The 13,264-nt window shown below is 41.9% G+C and overlaps 1 protein-coding gene across 1 annotated transcript in view; it reads right to left on the bottom strand.

The window, feature by feature from the left end:
• NUP188 (nucleoporin 188) overlaps positions 1-13,264 on the bottom strand; it is a 54,730-nt gene that overhangs the window by 16,771 nt on the left and 24,695 nt on the right. Inside the window, exons 9-22 of the mRNA XM_077850975.1 lie at positions 12,404-12,615; positions 10,327-10,441; positions 9,284-9,484; positions 8,275-8,364; positions 5,632-5,697; positions 4,536-4,655; positions 3,932-4,058; positions 2,931-3,083; positions 2,621-2,747; positions 2,322-2,409; positions 2,144-2,220; positions 1,483-1,597; positions 229-349; positions 35-101 (exon numbers count right to left, since the gene is read on the bottom strand). Coding sequence (XP_077707101.1) covers positions 35-101; positions 229-349; positions 1,483-1,597; positions 2,144-2,220; positions 2,322-2,409; positions 2,621-2,747; positions 2,931-3,083; positions 3,932-4,058; positions 4,536-4,655; positions 5,632-5,697; positions 8,275-8,364; positions 9,284-9,484; positions 10,327-10,441; positions 12,404-12,615 — 1,679 coding nt within the window. The remainder of the gene's footprint in view (positions 1-34; positions 102-228; positions 350-1,482; positions 1,598-2,143; positions 2,221-2,321; positions 2,410-2,620; positions 2,748-2,930; positions 3,084-3,931; positions 4,059-4,535; positions 4,656-5,631; positions 5,698-8,274; positions 8,365-9,283; positions 9,485-10,326; positions 10,442-12,403; positions 12,616-13,264) is intronic.

Here is a 13,264-nt window from a genome sequence, read left to right as displayed (position 1 = left end):
GTGTACCCTGCTCGAGCAATCACCCCACTCATACCTGCCATGTAGGTCGGCCTCATGGCACAGGTTCAGGATCGCATGAATCAGCTCCAGGATCAGGCAACCTGGATTCCAAAAAAGACACAGCAATGATGTGGCCTTGTGTGATGACCCTCATCCCAAGAAAGGGGAAGACAACATCTCCAGGGAGCCAGGAGTTGCTCAGGTTTTCCCTGTGAACTCCTTCCTTACCAATCTGTTCTCTCACACCATGGGAGTTGTAACGCCACTTGTGATAGCCGGGAAGCATCTCTTTCAGCACAAACATGACACAAGGCACCAGCCCTTGACTCTGGGTACTGCCAAGCTGCCCCTACAAGAAACCATGATGTGAGGACTTACGCCATTTAAGGAAGTCATTTAGCCATCAGAGATTTAACTTGAAACCCACAGGTCCACAGGAAATCGGGGCAAACTCTGGCAAACATCAGAACACTCTGGTTCAACAGGGTCCAAGCTGTGGGTTTCTCTGAAATAGGGAAAAAGACTAATAAGACAAAATTACAATGTCCCAAAAGGCAGCTACATGAAGAGGACAGGGGACTGTTAAACCTGGGGAGAGTGGAGGTACCGTAAACATGAAGGACATGGGGCTGTCAGGGACATTATGTCAGGGTCACAATGCTAGCCACGCCCTTAACCTCTACCCTGCCACTGGAATACCTGCCACTGGAATACCAGAAAGGAGCTCTGATACTCATAATTCTTTGTCTAATGTTACTCATTAACATCAGCTTCCTTACCTTGAAAGTGGGGATTCTTTACTTCTGTGTGAACATATCGATCTTCATCCCTATCTCCACACAGGATGGTTTCTACCTTTGTAAGCACTCGTTCAATGATCCTTGTAGGCAAGATGTAGGCTGAGTGCTTTTCATGTGTGGTCCTCTCCATAACTCCACGGAATAGAGACCATTTACTACTCCTATTTTACAGAGAGTCTAAGAAATTTTATATTCCCTTCTCAGGTCTGGACTGATCTAAGGCTGATGCAGCAGGCAGGTGGTCAACCTGAAACGTAAACCTAATTCTATGGGAATCAAAAATCTGTTTTTCAAACTGAGTTGTGATCCATTAGTGGATTGTGAAATCAGCTTATTAGAAAATAACAAAGTACCTTTTGTGTTGTCAGAGCAGCGCTGAGTTGTGAAACTCTGCTCCAGGGGTCCACACACACATATGTGCATATTGGGCCATGATATAAAACATACATATTACCTTGGGTGCCAATGAAAATAGCTTGATATTCACCAAATCATAGCTCCTGCCTCCGAGTATTACATAAATTAACACAGATAAGGTACTCCAAAAATCAGGCATACAGTCAATTCTCAATACACAGAAAACATTAACGCCATAACTTGAGGACAATTGCTGCGCCTGTAGACAAGAGGACTATAGTTGGAGAGGAAACTATTTGGATGATTCCATCTGACCGGCTCTAACCTTGACAAGAGTGGTGATTAAGCGCAGAAAGGCAACAGTGACCCCGTACTCGCCCTGGGGCTGCTCACTGTTCATCAAGAGGCTTCCGTACCCTCCAGCATTCATCCCCTCAGCGCTGGGAAAGAACAGAGGCAGAGGAATCAGGGTGGAGCAATCTTAGGGTTCCAGAAACTATCACAGAGCATTCTTGTTACTACCTAGATGGCTTGGGCCCCAAATAGAAAATCTGTGCTCAAGAATTTATCAAATCTAGGCTATTTTCTACCCCAGATGAGCATTAAAAACCTCAAAAGGCTTAAAGATCAAATAAACAAAAACGTAAACATAAAAAAAAAAATACTTGTCATAAAAGAGAAAAGAATACAAAGTAGGATATAGGAGGAGCCTGTGTAACAGTAGCTGTCCAGCAAGTACGCTCAAGTCGCTCAAGTAGCCATGAATCAAGGAAAGATACGAGTGACTACAGCCTCAGAAAGGGAAGCCAAGTCTGGATCTAGACACCTCTGGATTCTCCTGAATTTAAAGTTAACTCCCATGCACCTCAGGTGGTTGCCACTGGATACATCCACGGGGAAACTTCTTTGAAAGTAATGAAGCTAGTCTGGACCTGAAATGTGCCTGGTACTCCCATATGCTCTACCCAACCTAAGACGTGGCTTACCTAATCATCTGACTCATGTTGGAGACCTGGTGGGCCACGAAAGGTAAAAAGCCTGTGTGACGAAGATCAGTCCAGACCTGAGAAGGGAAAATAAGAGCCCAGTGTCCACATGTCTTCAGGTATACACCAAACAAGAACAACATTTTTTGGCTATGAGGAAGAGTTGGTTATCTCTCACCTTTGCTGGGTTCCGGGCAGCCAAAACAGTCAAGCAGTTGACACAAGAAGCAATGACATCCACTGGTGGGGAGATCACGGTCGTTAGCCTGGTTAAAGAACAGTGCACTATACTTGGTAAAATGAATAATACAACTTGTCCCACCACAAATATTTTCCAGTTCTCTCTGCCCAAGTCCCTCCTCTCAGCAGGGATGGAAAAACAGGAAGGCCCTCAGCTGGGGATTATATCACCCCAGGCCTTCCCAGAGGGAAAAGAGCATGAACATTAAGCCAGTGGGTGTGTGACCAGATGCTTACCGCTGCAGCAGCATGTAGATGCGAGACGTGATGGGCAAGAGACAGTCTGCTATGGACAGATCTGTGCTGATGACCTTATGGACCAGATCAATGATGGGTCTGACCCGCTGGCAGTGCTGGATTACATCTGTAGGCAAAGAAAGCAAACACTTCCTTTAAGATCACTGAGTAGTCTCTGAGGCCCAGATAAACATTATACTTAGCCCAGTCTGGATGGTTTTCAATTTTATCTTGAGATTCTGTTTGTCCTCCAAATCTAAGCAGGGCCAGTTTTCCTCCCCACAGTCACATTTCCCGGAGCAGACCTCACCTGCGGTGGAAACGACATGCAGCAGCATTTCAATCTCACAGGTAAAGAGGGTCCAGCTGCTGTACGAGTACTCCCAGCGTACCAGGTAAGCCCTGTCATCCAGTACCACTTGGCCCACAGTGCCCTGAGGTATGCGGAGGTTGGTCTGACCCCCTAAAGGAGAGAGGAAGAAAAATGGGTCAAATACCTGAGGATACAACAGGAAAAAGTGACCAGACACCAATACTTAGTGACACAGAGATGTACACTCTCTCTTCCTAGTAGCTAACACTGATAGACTGTTTTTTACCCAAGGTATAGCCTGTGTCAGAATTCCCTTTCTTCTCAAGGCTGGAGTAATATCCCACTCTATGTATGTACCACATTCTGTTTATCAATTTCATCTGCTGGTGGACACTTATTTAAAATTGTTATTATATGTACCCTTTTACCCAACAACCTCACTTTGAGGACTCTGTGCACTAAAAGCAAAAGCACCAGTGTATAAAGGGACAAGTACCCAAGGCAGCATTGTTTGTAGTGGCAAAAACCTGACACAGCCTACATGTCCTTTAAAAGGGAAAAGATACAAAATTCTGGGAAACTAAGAATAATTCTGTAGTTACTAAAAAGAATGAGTCAGATCCATACATAAAAAAAGCAACTTGCAGAATCTACGAAAATGTACATAGTATATAAAAGGACACACACCAGCTCTTAACACTGACTATCCAACAGACATGTCTGAACAAATGAACTTTGTAAAGCATAAATCTGCACTGTTTCTCATTACAATAAACACACATTATTTTTGAAATAAAACAATCTAATGTAAAAAAGGGAGAAATGCACTAATAAGTTCTCAAAAAGCATAGTGGAGAGAAGGAACTGCTCTAAAGGCAGCTTGTATGAAAAAGTTAAAGCCAAAAAAAAAAAAAAAAGAAAAAGTTAAAGCAGCATATATGAATTCTAAACTGAGGCTGAGGAAAAGAGGCCACTCAACCGGGGTCTCTCCATCTTACCAAGAGGATAAAGGAGTTTGGACGTTTGCCTCCGCCAGAGTGTTCCATCTTCGTGGGAGACCACATCATGGGGCTTGTGCTTATAAAGTTCATTGTAGAAAGACATCTTATCCAAGAAACTATACACCTGTCAACACACAGAAAAAAATCCAGCCACGTGTTCACCTGGGGGACACACAACGGGTCCCACATCCACTTCTCTGCTCTTTAACCAAACCGTGTATGTGTGGACTCTCAAACTTCTCACAAACCTGCCTCCGCACTCCTTACAGCCCTCACCATTCTCAAACACTAAGCTCACGGACCCCTCACTATAGACAGTCCACTCTCCTGAACAGTGGGTCTCCACTACTCAAATGTCATCGACTGTGTGGCTTTGTTAGTTATTCCCTCGTGTCTACTGTTATTCTCGGCCAATGAGATAGTAAGGAACTTTATATGTTGTCCTACTCCCACAGCATCTACAACAGGTACTTATTTTATAGAACTGAGGCACTAACTCTGGCACTGTTCATTCAACTTCAGACTAATTCTTGCTGTGGTAGTGGCACCCCAAAAAATATCTCCCACACTCTGAATTCAGGCATCTAACTGAACCACCTACCTTTTTGGCAGTGGACTTCCCTGACACGAGGGCTCGTAGCAATTGCAGGAGTGGGGAGAGGAGATGGGGGAACATCCCACATACACTGTCCAGAATGATCCCAAGCCCAGAGGTCGGCTCCTATGGTGGAAGGAGAGAAATCACTGACCTTCATGTTATCCATGAAATTAACACATCTCTGAAGTGCCCAGCAATCTTAAGAAAACCTCAAATCAATCCTTTCCTTCAGACAGACATCTCTCCTCCCTTAACAATTTAGTAAGACTTCCATATGTTCATTGAAAATGACTATCAACAGCAGATCTTGTTAGGACCTGAAAAGAGAACACCACTGCCTCCAGTGACCTTTTCCTGGCCATCCTCCCTCTAGGAAGACAACGGTGTTCAACTCTGCGTGACATGTTGCCAATAAGATAAAAACCATCCAACAACATGTCAGCATTTAGCTACCACACATGGGCAACAGATCCTCAATCTAAATATTGCTTTATACCATCTTCTCCCAAGGAACGGTGTAAGAATGGATAGTAATTCCAGAAGGGGGGGAAGACATATAGGCATATCAATCAAGCCACAGCACAGAGGAGAACAGATTTATTCATCAGCTGGACCCTGGGCTTTGGGCTATTGTCAATGCTAAGCCTAAGTACTGGTTAGAAACTGTTCACTCCAAAGCTAAATTCTTATCTAACCAGTTACAATACTCTGACAACTCAGAGTTACAATCCCCCAACAGCATGTTCAAGAGTTATAGTAATACTGGTGTTTGAGACTGTCCATGTGAACAAAGACTTGATGTATAGGAGAGAACATGCTGGTTAGTAATACAGGCTACAGTCTTACATCAGCCAGAATTGCTTCCTGATCCTAACTATTTGTCTAGCCGTGTGACCTTGGACTAATCATTTCACATCTCTGAGCATCACCTTTCCTCATATGCAAAATGGTGATGATGATGGTAATTCTACTCTACAGATTTTTATAAAGATTAATGTGAAAAGACAATTGCTTAATATCAGACATATTGCGAAATAAATGCCTGATAAATTATTTCGCTAAAAGAATATCTTAGCATAATTCCCTCGGACACACTTACTGTTCCCCAGAATAGTTCTGGAAGAGAAGGGTCTGCCAGGACTTCACATGCTGTGTCTATTACATCCTGTTGGGGGGAGGAGGGAGAAAATAGCTTATTTGCCCTCGTTGACCAAGTCTTATCTTTTTTTTATTGTATTCTATTCAAATAAAAACACCAACAATACTTTCACATACTATGTCAGAAAGAACCCTGGGATTAGAAAAGTAAGATTATATCCTGTCTAGGGTGTATATTATATCTGTTGTATGGTGTTAGGTAAGTTAACCTCTCAGAACTTCAAAATCCTTATAAAATGGTGACAATATTATCCGCTTCACAGTATCACTGTAAGGACTAAATGAGATAATGTATGAAGCGGACTATAAATTTTAAGATGCCATGTAAATGGGAGGTATTACTAGGGTCCACTAAACTGTTCTCCTAAGGGGCGAGAATAATACCTTTTTAGGTTTCTTTAATCCTCAGCACCTAGCACAGAACACTGGGAATGTACCAGGTATGTATAGGACTCTTCCAGCCCAGATATGTTAATATCAAGACTCCAGGTATGCAATAGGGTCCCAATGTGACCAGAATTTTGGCAAAGGATGGAAAGCTTACTCTGTGCCCCTAGAGATTTAGAATGGGAGTCTTCCAGTTAATACCAATTTCTTTTCTAATGATAAGAAATCTTCATTTATAGCAACTTCACCAAATTTTTTCAATTTCCAAAACAAGTCATTAAAAACAAATACAATGACTTAATTAAAAAAGAACTGCTCAAACAGCACTTTCCAATGCAAGGAACCATGGTTCCTTGGAGAAATGGCAGATTCCAGGTCTGGGGCAAGAATCTCATAAGATAATCCTACAACATTGTATCGTACCCTAAAGCAATCGAGCTATCAAAGTACGTGAACGTAGTGTCAGACAAACTCAGAAGCTCATCAAAAAGAATTCTTACTGGCCAAAGGTGGGCAACCTGAGCATAAGAATAGTAACTGTAGTGGATTAAAACACAGCTAACAAGTTTATACACTTCACAACAATGTGTAAAAATTTAAAAACGTCACTAACCACATTAGGACTTTGTAGGATGATAGGAAAAATTGGTACATAGGAAAATAAGCATGTATAGTACTTTATACCAGAGTATCAGATAGCTAATAGCTAATGAGAGCAGATGTTGAGGTAAAACTGATACAGAATATTAATTTTAGGTGTACAACATAATGATCTAATATTTGCATATACTGTGAAACGCACTTTTCTATAGCAACCTTCCAACCAATAAAAAGAGAAAAGATAGGGATGCCTGGGTGGCTCAGTGGTTTAGCACCTGCCTTTGGCCCAGGGTGTGATCCTGGAATCCCAGGATCAAGTCCCACATCGGGCTCCCTGTGTGGAGCCTGCCTCTCTCTCTGCCTATGTCTCTGCCTCTCCTTTCTCTCTGTGTCTCTCATGAATAAATAAATCTTAAAAAACAGAAAGAAAAGAAAAGAAAAGAAAAGAAAAGAAAAGAAAAGAAAAGAAAAGAAAAGAAAAAGAAAAGAAAAAAGAAAAGAAAAGAAAAGAAAAGAAAAACTTAAACCTTGACATATTTGAAAATATTGTTTGTTTAGATGTAAAGGTATATGATTGTAAAGTTTTACTAGCTCCTATTCTGGTTCATCAAATATTCATAGATGAAACTAAATGATGTCAGAGATTTGCTTCAAAATAAGGAGGGAAAGGGCAAGATCTGCTGTCAGTTGATACTTTGGAAGCTGATGATAGGACCATTTAAGAGTTTGTTACACAATTTTGTCTTCTTTGATGTAGGTTTAAAATGTTTCTTTTTTTTTTTTTTTTTTAGTTATTTATTCATTAGAGACACACAGAGAGAGGGAGAGACAGAGAGAGGGAGAAGCAGGCTCCATGTAGGCAGCCCGATGTGGGACTCGATCTGGGGACTCCCAGATCATGCCCTGAGCCAAAGGCTAACACTCAACCACTGAGCCACCCAGGCATCCCTAAAATGTTTCATGTTTTAAAAACATTGCAGAAGGGATCCCTGGGTGGCGCAGCGGTTTGGCGCCTGCCTTTGGCCCAGGGCGCGATCCTGGAGACCTGAGATCGAATCCCATGTCGGGCTCCCAGTGCATGGAGCTTGCTTCTCCCTCTGCCTATGTCTCTGCCTCTCTCTCTCTCTCTCTCTCTGTGTGACTATCATAAATAAATAAAAATTAAAAAAAAAAAAAAAAACATTGCAGAAGAATATTTATTAGCACCCACAGATGTTTAGGACAGCTGTACTATCCCAAAATGAAATTACAAAGCGGTATATACACTGTGATTCTACTTTTAGAGAAGATTTATTATATTTTTAACATATACCCACAAACACACATACACACACACAGAAAATGTTTGGAAATGTTAATATCAAAATATTAAGAGAGATTATCCTATGTGGTGGGATTACACTTTTTTCTTTTTATCAGCACTTTCTGATTTTTCTGTCATTAATCTGTATCTTTTGTATAATACAAATGAAAAGAAACAGCAATAAACAAATTAACACCTGAGATATGTGAGTGTGTGTGATATCAGTTCCATATCTTAGAGATATGACTGCAAAGCCAGGCAGTGTAGACAGCCTCACAAAAGCCAGATACCGACCTGCTGATTGCCCAGTGTGTGCAGCTCCAGTGAGGTCAGAACGAAAGAAAGGAGTCCGTAGACACACATGCATGCAGTGCTGGTGGTACACTGTAATGGCAAAGGAGTCAGTGACTAATTCTGAATAACGAAACTCTTTCCCCAGATTCAGCAAAATCCTACACTTTAATATAGTCTCTCTAAACAAATGGGAAGGGAATCCAAGGCTTTGTAATTGTCCTAATTTAGACCCAAAATCAGGAAGACAAGGGGAAAAATGAAAATGCAGGAACCATAAAGATCACCACACAGCCAATAATAAATTCAAAAGGGAACCATTTTCAAAGTGATCAGTTTTCGTGGGGAAGAAAACCACATGCAGTCTAGAGAAAAGATAGAGTCTCTATGTGCTGATATGAATGATGCAGCTGCCTGAACGGTCACCAAGATAAATCAACCAGTGCCAGCCAGTGGGGCCTGCCGGTTGAAATTTCCTGCTCATGGGTCAAAACAAGCTCACTAAACAGTGCTTCTGAAATTAAGCCCCAGTACAACAAGACTCAAGAGAATGGCTAATTTATCCTGCTATGGACTAATGAGTAGGCTCCCAAAAAAGATTTCTCCAGTCAATGTGGTCAAAGCTATCTTCCAGATTACCATACTGGCATAGTATACTATACTGGCAGAGTCAGACACCATGGGTTCAAATTGTACCTACCACTAACTGGCAGTTATTGTTCCTGTGGGCAAATTACATCTCCATGAGTCTCAATTTCCTAATATGTAAAATAGAATGAAAATGCTAGTGCAAAGAAATGGTGAAAATAAAGGAAGAATGAAATAAGAGAATGCAGAGGGTGCTGATAACAGTGTCTAGTCCTACTAAATGCTCTACAAAGTTAGAAACAACATAGTCATCATTTTCCACATTACTATTACACAATATTATTACTACCATCATGATTCATTAACAAGCTTCTGCCCGCTCTCTGGTATACTTTTGCTCAAACACCAATAGCCCGAGCCTCACATCATTTCCCCCACTGGCCAGTGAGCGGAGCAGTCGGGTCAGGTACTGAAAGACATTCAGCTGGATGGCTGTGCCACCTATCTTCCGGACAACACTGCTTGTCTCTTCTGGATGCAGGGTGTGACGGAGAAGAGCCCAGGCCAAAAGCACTGGGGCATGATGTGGAATGTCCCCAAAGGTCAACATCAAACGGTCCATATCCTGATGAAAAGAAAAAAAAAATCTGCATCACTGAAAAGAGAAAGGGTCAGAGCCCTCCACAGGACCCTACGTCACATTTAGTATGTCTTCCATTTGTCCACAGCGGCCCCTTGTCCTATTCTGGGAAATTACTCTATCCCAACCCCCAGCCACCTCACTAATAATAAACCCCTCCATTACTCTTCCTTAACTGCACAATCTTTTATTTTTATTTTTTTAATTTTTATTTATTTATGATAGTCACAGAGAGAGAGGCAGAGACACAGGCAGAGGGAGAAGCAGGCTCCATGCACCGGGAGCCCGATGTGGGATTCGATCCCGGGTCTCCAGGATCGCGCCCTGGGCCAAAGGCAGGCGCCAAACCGCAGCGCCACCCAGGGATCCCCACAATCTTTTTCTCCTAATTTTAAGTCATTTTAACGTAACATTATAGAATACATATTCAAATGGAATTTTCTTTAGAAAGTTTCCTGAGTCTTCTTGAACTTTCTCTGGTCTTTCCCCGCTTTCTGTCTAACCATCACCCCATCTCAATGTGCTTCCCCTTTGCTCTTCTTGCACAAGGTCCAGAAACAAAGACAAGCCCCATGGTTCTATCCTTGGGCCTCTTTTGTCCTGATGCCACCTCTCTGAGTGACTCTACTCACTCTCACAGACTCAACTACCACCAATGTGCAGAAAACTGAAATCGGAGATTTCTTACAGCTCCAATTAACTTAACAATGTAGAACTTCAAATTCCACCACTAGGAAAATTTTATGTAGTAGTATAGTTTAGTGGTTAAAAACATTATCCTGATTATAAACTGTGTAAAAAGAGAAAAGAGGCTATTCCAAGTTCACCTGACAAATAAGCCCATCCTGGGCAAACTGGTGCAGTTCTCTTCGGTCATCCAAAGCACACTTATGCAAGGATTCAATATCCATGCCTTCCACCAGGATAAGGGCACTGAAGTAGCTGGAAAGAAAAAGCGTATTATGGTGTCATGTGTGTTACTCTGAACCTTGTTGGAGAATAAGGTGAAACATTATAGACACTTTATTATCAAAAAAATTACTAATGGTTTTCTCTGCTTTTTTTTTCACACTAGGTTTTCTAAACCTGCATGTATTTTACACTTCCAGCACACTTCAGTTTGTCCAGCCACATTTAAATACTTGACAATCAAAAGGGGGCTTGTGCCTGCCAAAGCACAGATCCTGTACTGGAAGTTTCCACAGCCGCCAATTACAAGTGACCCAGGTAAACCGTCTCATCACTCAAGTGTGTATCTGTTCAGAGAGGAAACTGGCCTCAAACCGTAGATCTACCCATGCAAACCACTGTAACATCATCCTTTTTGTAAAACTGAGTTCCTCCTCACAGACACAGATGCAAAGAGTCAGTTCACCCCAGAGGATACACCAAGAGAGCAGGTAAGAAAATGCTCAATGTCAGAGATAACTAGGGAAAGGCAAATTAGTGCAGCAAAAGAGATCAAACTGAGGGGGATGATAGATAATAACACAGGTTTGCAAGATTGTGGGGAAACTGGTTCTCTCCTCCCACTGTCAGTGAAGTATAAATTGGTACAGCCTTTTGCACAGGACAACTTGGCAATATTTTGTAATGCAGACGTACATACCATTCAACCCAACAATTGTATTTCTAGATCTTTTAGAGTCATGTTCACCCAGATGCACAGACAGGCTTGTAAAGAGTGTTCTTTACAGCACCGTTTGAAATATCCAAAATAGCTAACCACCTGCCATTAGGGAAATTGTTAAATAAATATTCCTACAGTGTACTAACATGCAGTAGCTAAAAAACATCCTGAGGTGAAAAGAGTTCCAGGACATCTAGTTATGTGAAAAATTAAGTTGTTTATTTTTTATTTTTATTTTTTTAAAGATTTTATTTATTTATTCATGAGAGACACAGAGAGAGAGAGAGGGGCAGAGACACAGGCAGAGGGAAAAGCAGGCTCCATGCAGGGAGCCTGACGTGGACTCGATCCCGGGTCTCTAGGATCACACCCTGGGCTGCAGGCGGCACTAAACTGCTGCGCCACCAGGGCTGCCCTGAAAAATTAAGTTGTAAAAAAACTATTATTTATATCAAAAAACATAAACATGGCAGCCTGGGTGGCTCAGCGGTTTAGCCAGCCCAGGGCGTGATCCTGGAGACCTGGGATCAAGTCCCACGTCGGGCTTCCTGCATGGAGCCTGCTTCTCCCTCTGCCTGTGTCTCTGCCTCTCCCTCTCTCTCTCTCTGTGTCTCTCATGAATAAATAAATAAATTAAAAAAAAACATGAACGATATCTTTTTGTATATCTGAAAAAAAGATATAGATCTATCCATTGCCATAAAATTCAAAGTCCACAGACGATGACCTCAAAGAGGGCAGAGGACACATTCACCTTGTCATTGTCTTCTTAGCATTTGCACTGGCTTACCACTGATATTCACCACATTTTTTGTTAAATGGATGAACCTCTTATATGAAGTTAATAAAATACTAGGGCAGCCTGGGTGGCTCAGCGGTTTAGTGCCGCCTTCAGCCCAGAGCCTGATCCTGATCCTGGAGACCCGGGATCGAGTTCCACGTCAGGCTCCCAGCATGCAGCCTTCTTCTCCCTCTGCCTGTGTCTCTGCCTCTCTCTCTCTCTCTCTCTCTCTCTGTCTCTCATGAATAAATAAATAAATCTTAAAAAAAAAGGCAATAAAATACTAGAATGCAATACTTATTTTGAGAAAACATGTCCCTCTCAATCTGACTCTTTACTCCCCATAGGACTTGGAACATGGTAGTACACTTATCTGTTTCCCTACCACTAAGTGAAAAGTACATCTAGACGGCCCCTCACCCATTCACAGGATCACTGTATCAGTGCTCTAAACATTGTACAAGTTTTGTAGTCTCAACGCATTCAGACTTACCCAATTCGATCCACAAAAGGATCCATGGTTTCATCTACCAGGTGCCTGTTGGTCTGCCTACTACCAAATCCTTGCTCTTTAAACATCTTGGTTAATGCCAACAGGTCACTAGGTGCCATCTCAAAGTACGCATAATAAAGGAAAATAATTTCCAGCAGCATGGACTGTTCCCGAAGGCATTGAACAAACCAGCGAGACACCTGGCGCTCAGTCTGCACAATCCATGAAGAAAAGAATCAGAGAATTAAGGTCAGATTTTAAAACATATTTATGGGGGTAGGGGGATGGGGTAACTGGGTGATGGGCATTAAGGAGGGCATGTGATATAATAAGCACTGGCTGTTATATAAGACTGATTAATCACTGAACTCTACCTCTAAAACCAGTAATATATGTTAATTGAATTTAAAGAAAAAAGAAAAAAACATTAAAAATTTTTAAGTTACTTTTTATTAGACAATACATGTATAAAAAGAGAGTAAAAAAATGTCTCCCTCTTTGCCATATATCAAGAAATCTGTTAAAAAGCTTAAAGCAGGGCAGCCCCGGTGACGCAGCGGTTTAGCAGTGCCTGCAGCCCAGGGCGTGATCTTGGAGACCCTGGATAGAGTCCCACATCGGGCTCTCTGTATGATGCCTGCTTCTCCCTCTGCCTGTGACTCTGCCTCCCTCTCTCTCTGTCTCTATGAATAAATAAATAAATAAAACCTTAAAAATAAATAAATAAATAAAAATAAAGAGCTTAAAGCAAAAGGATTTGGGAGAGACACCAAAAAAGTCTCCCTCCCTACAATTCCCATTGCCCAGTCATCCAAACCTGTCCCCAGAGGCAACCACCATTAAAGGTTTGTGTTTCTCCTC

Source organism: Canis aureus, chromosome 16, assembly GCF_053574225.1.
Source record: "Canis aureus isolate CA01 chromosome 16, VMU_Caureus_v.1.0, whole genome shotgun sequence".
Taxonomy (NCBI): domain Eukaryota; kingdom Metazoa; phylum Chordata; class Mammalia; order Carnivora; family Canidae; genus Canis; species Canis aureus.
Note: the sequence above shows the minus strand (reverse complement) of the source record. Positions and strands in the feature narration are given on the sequence as shown.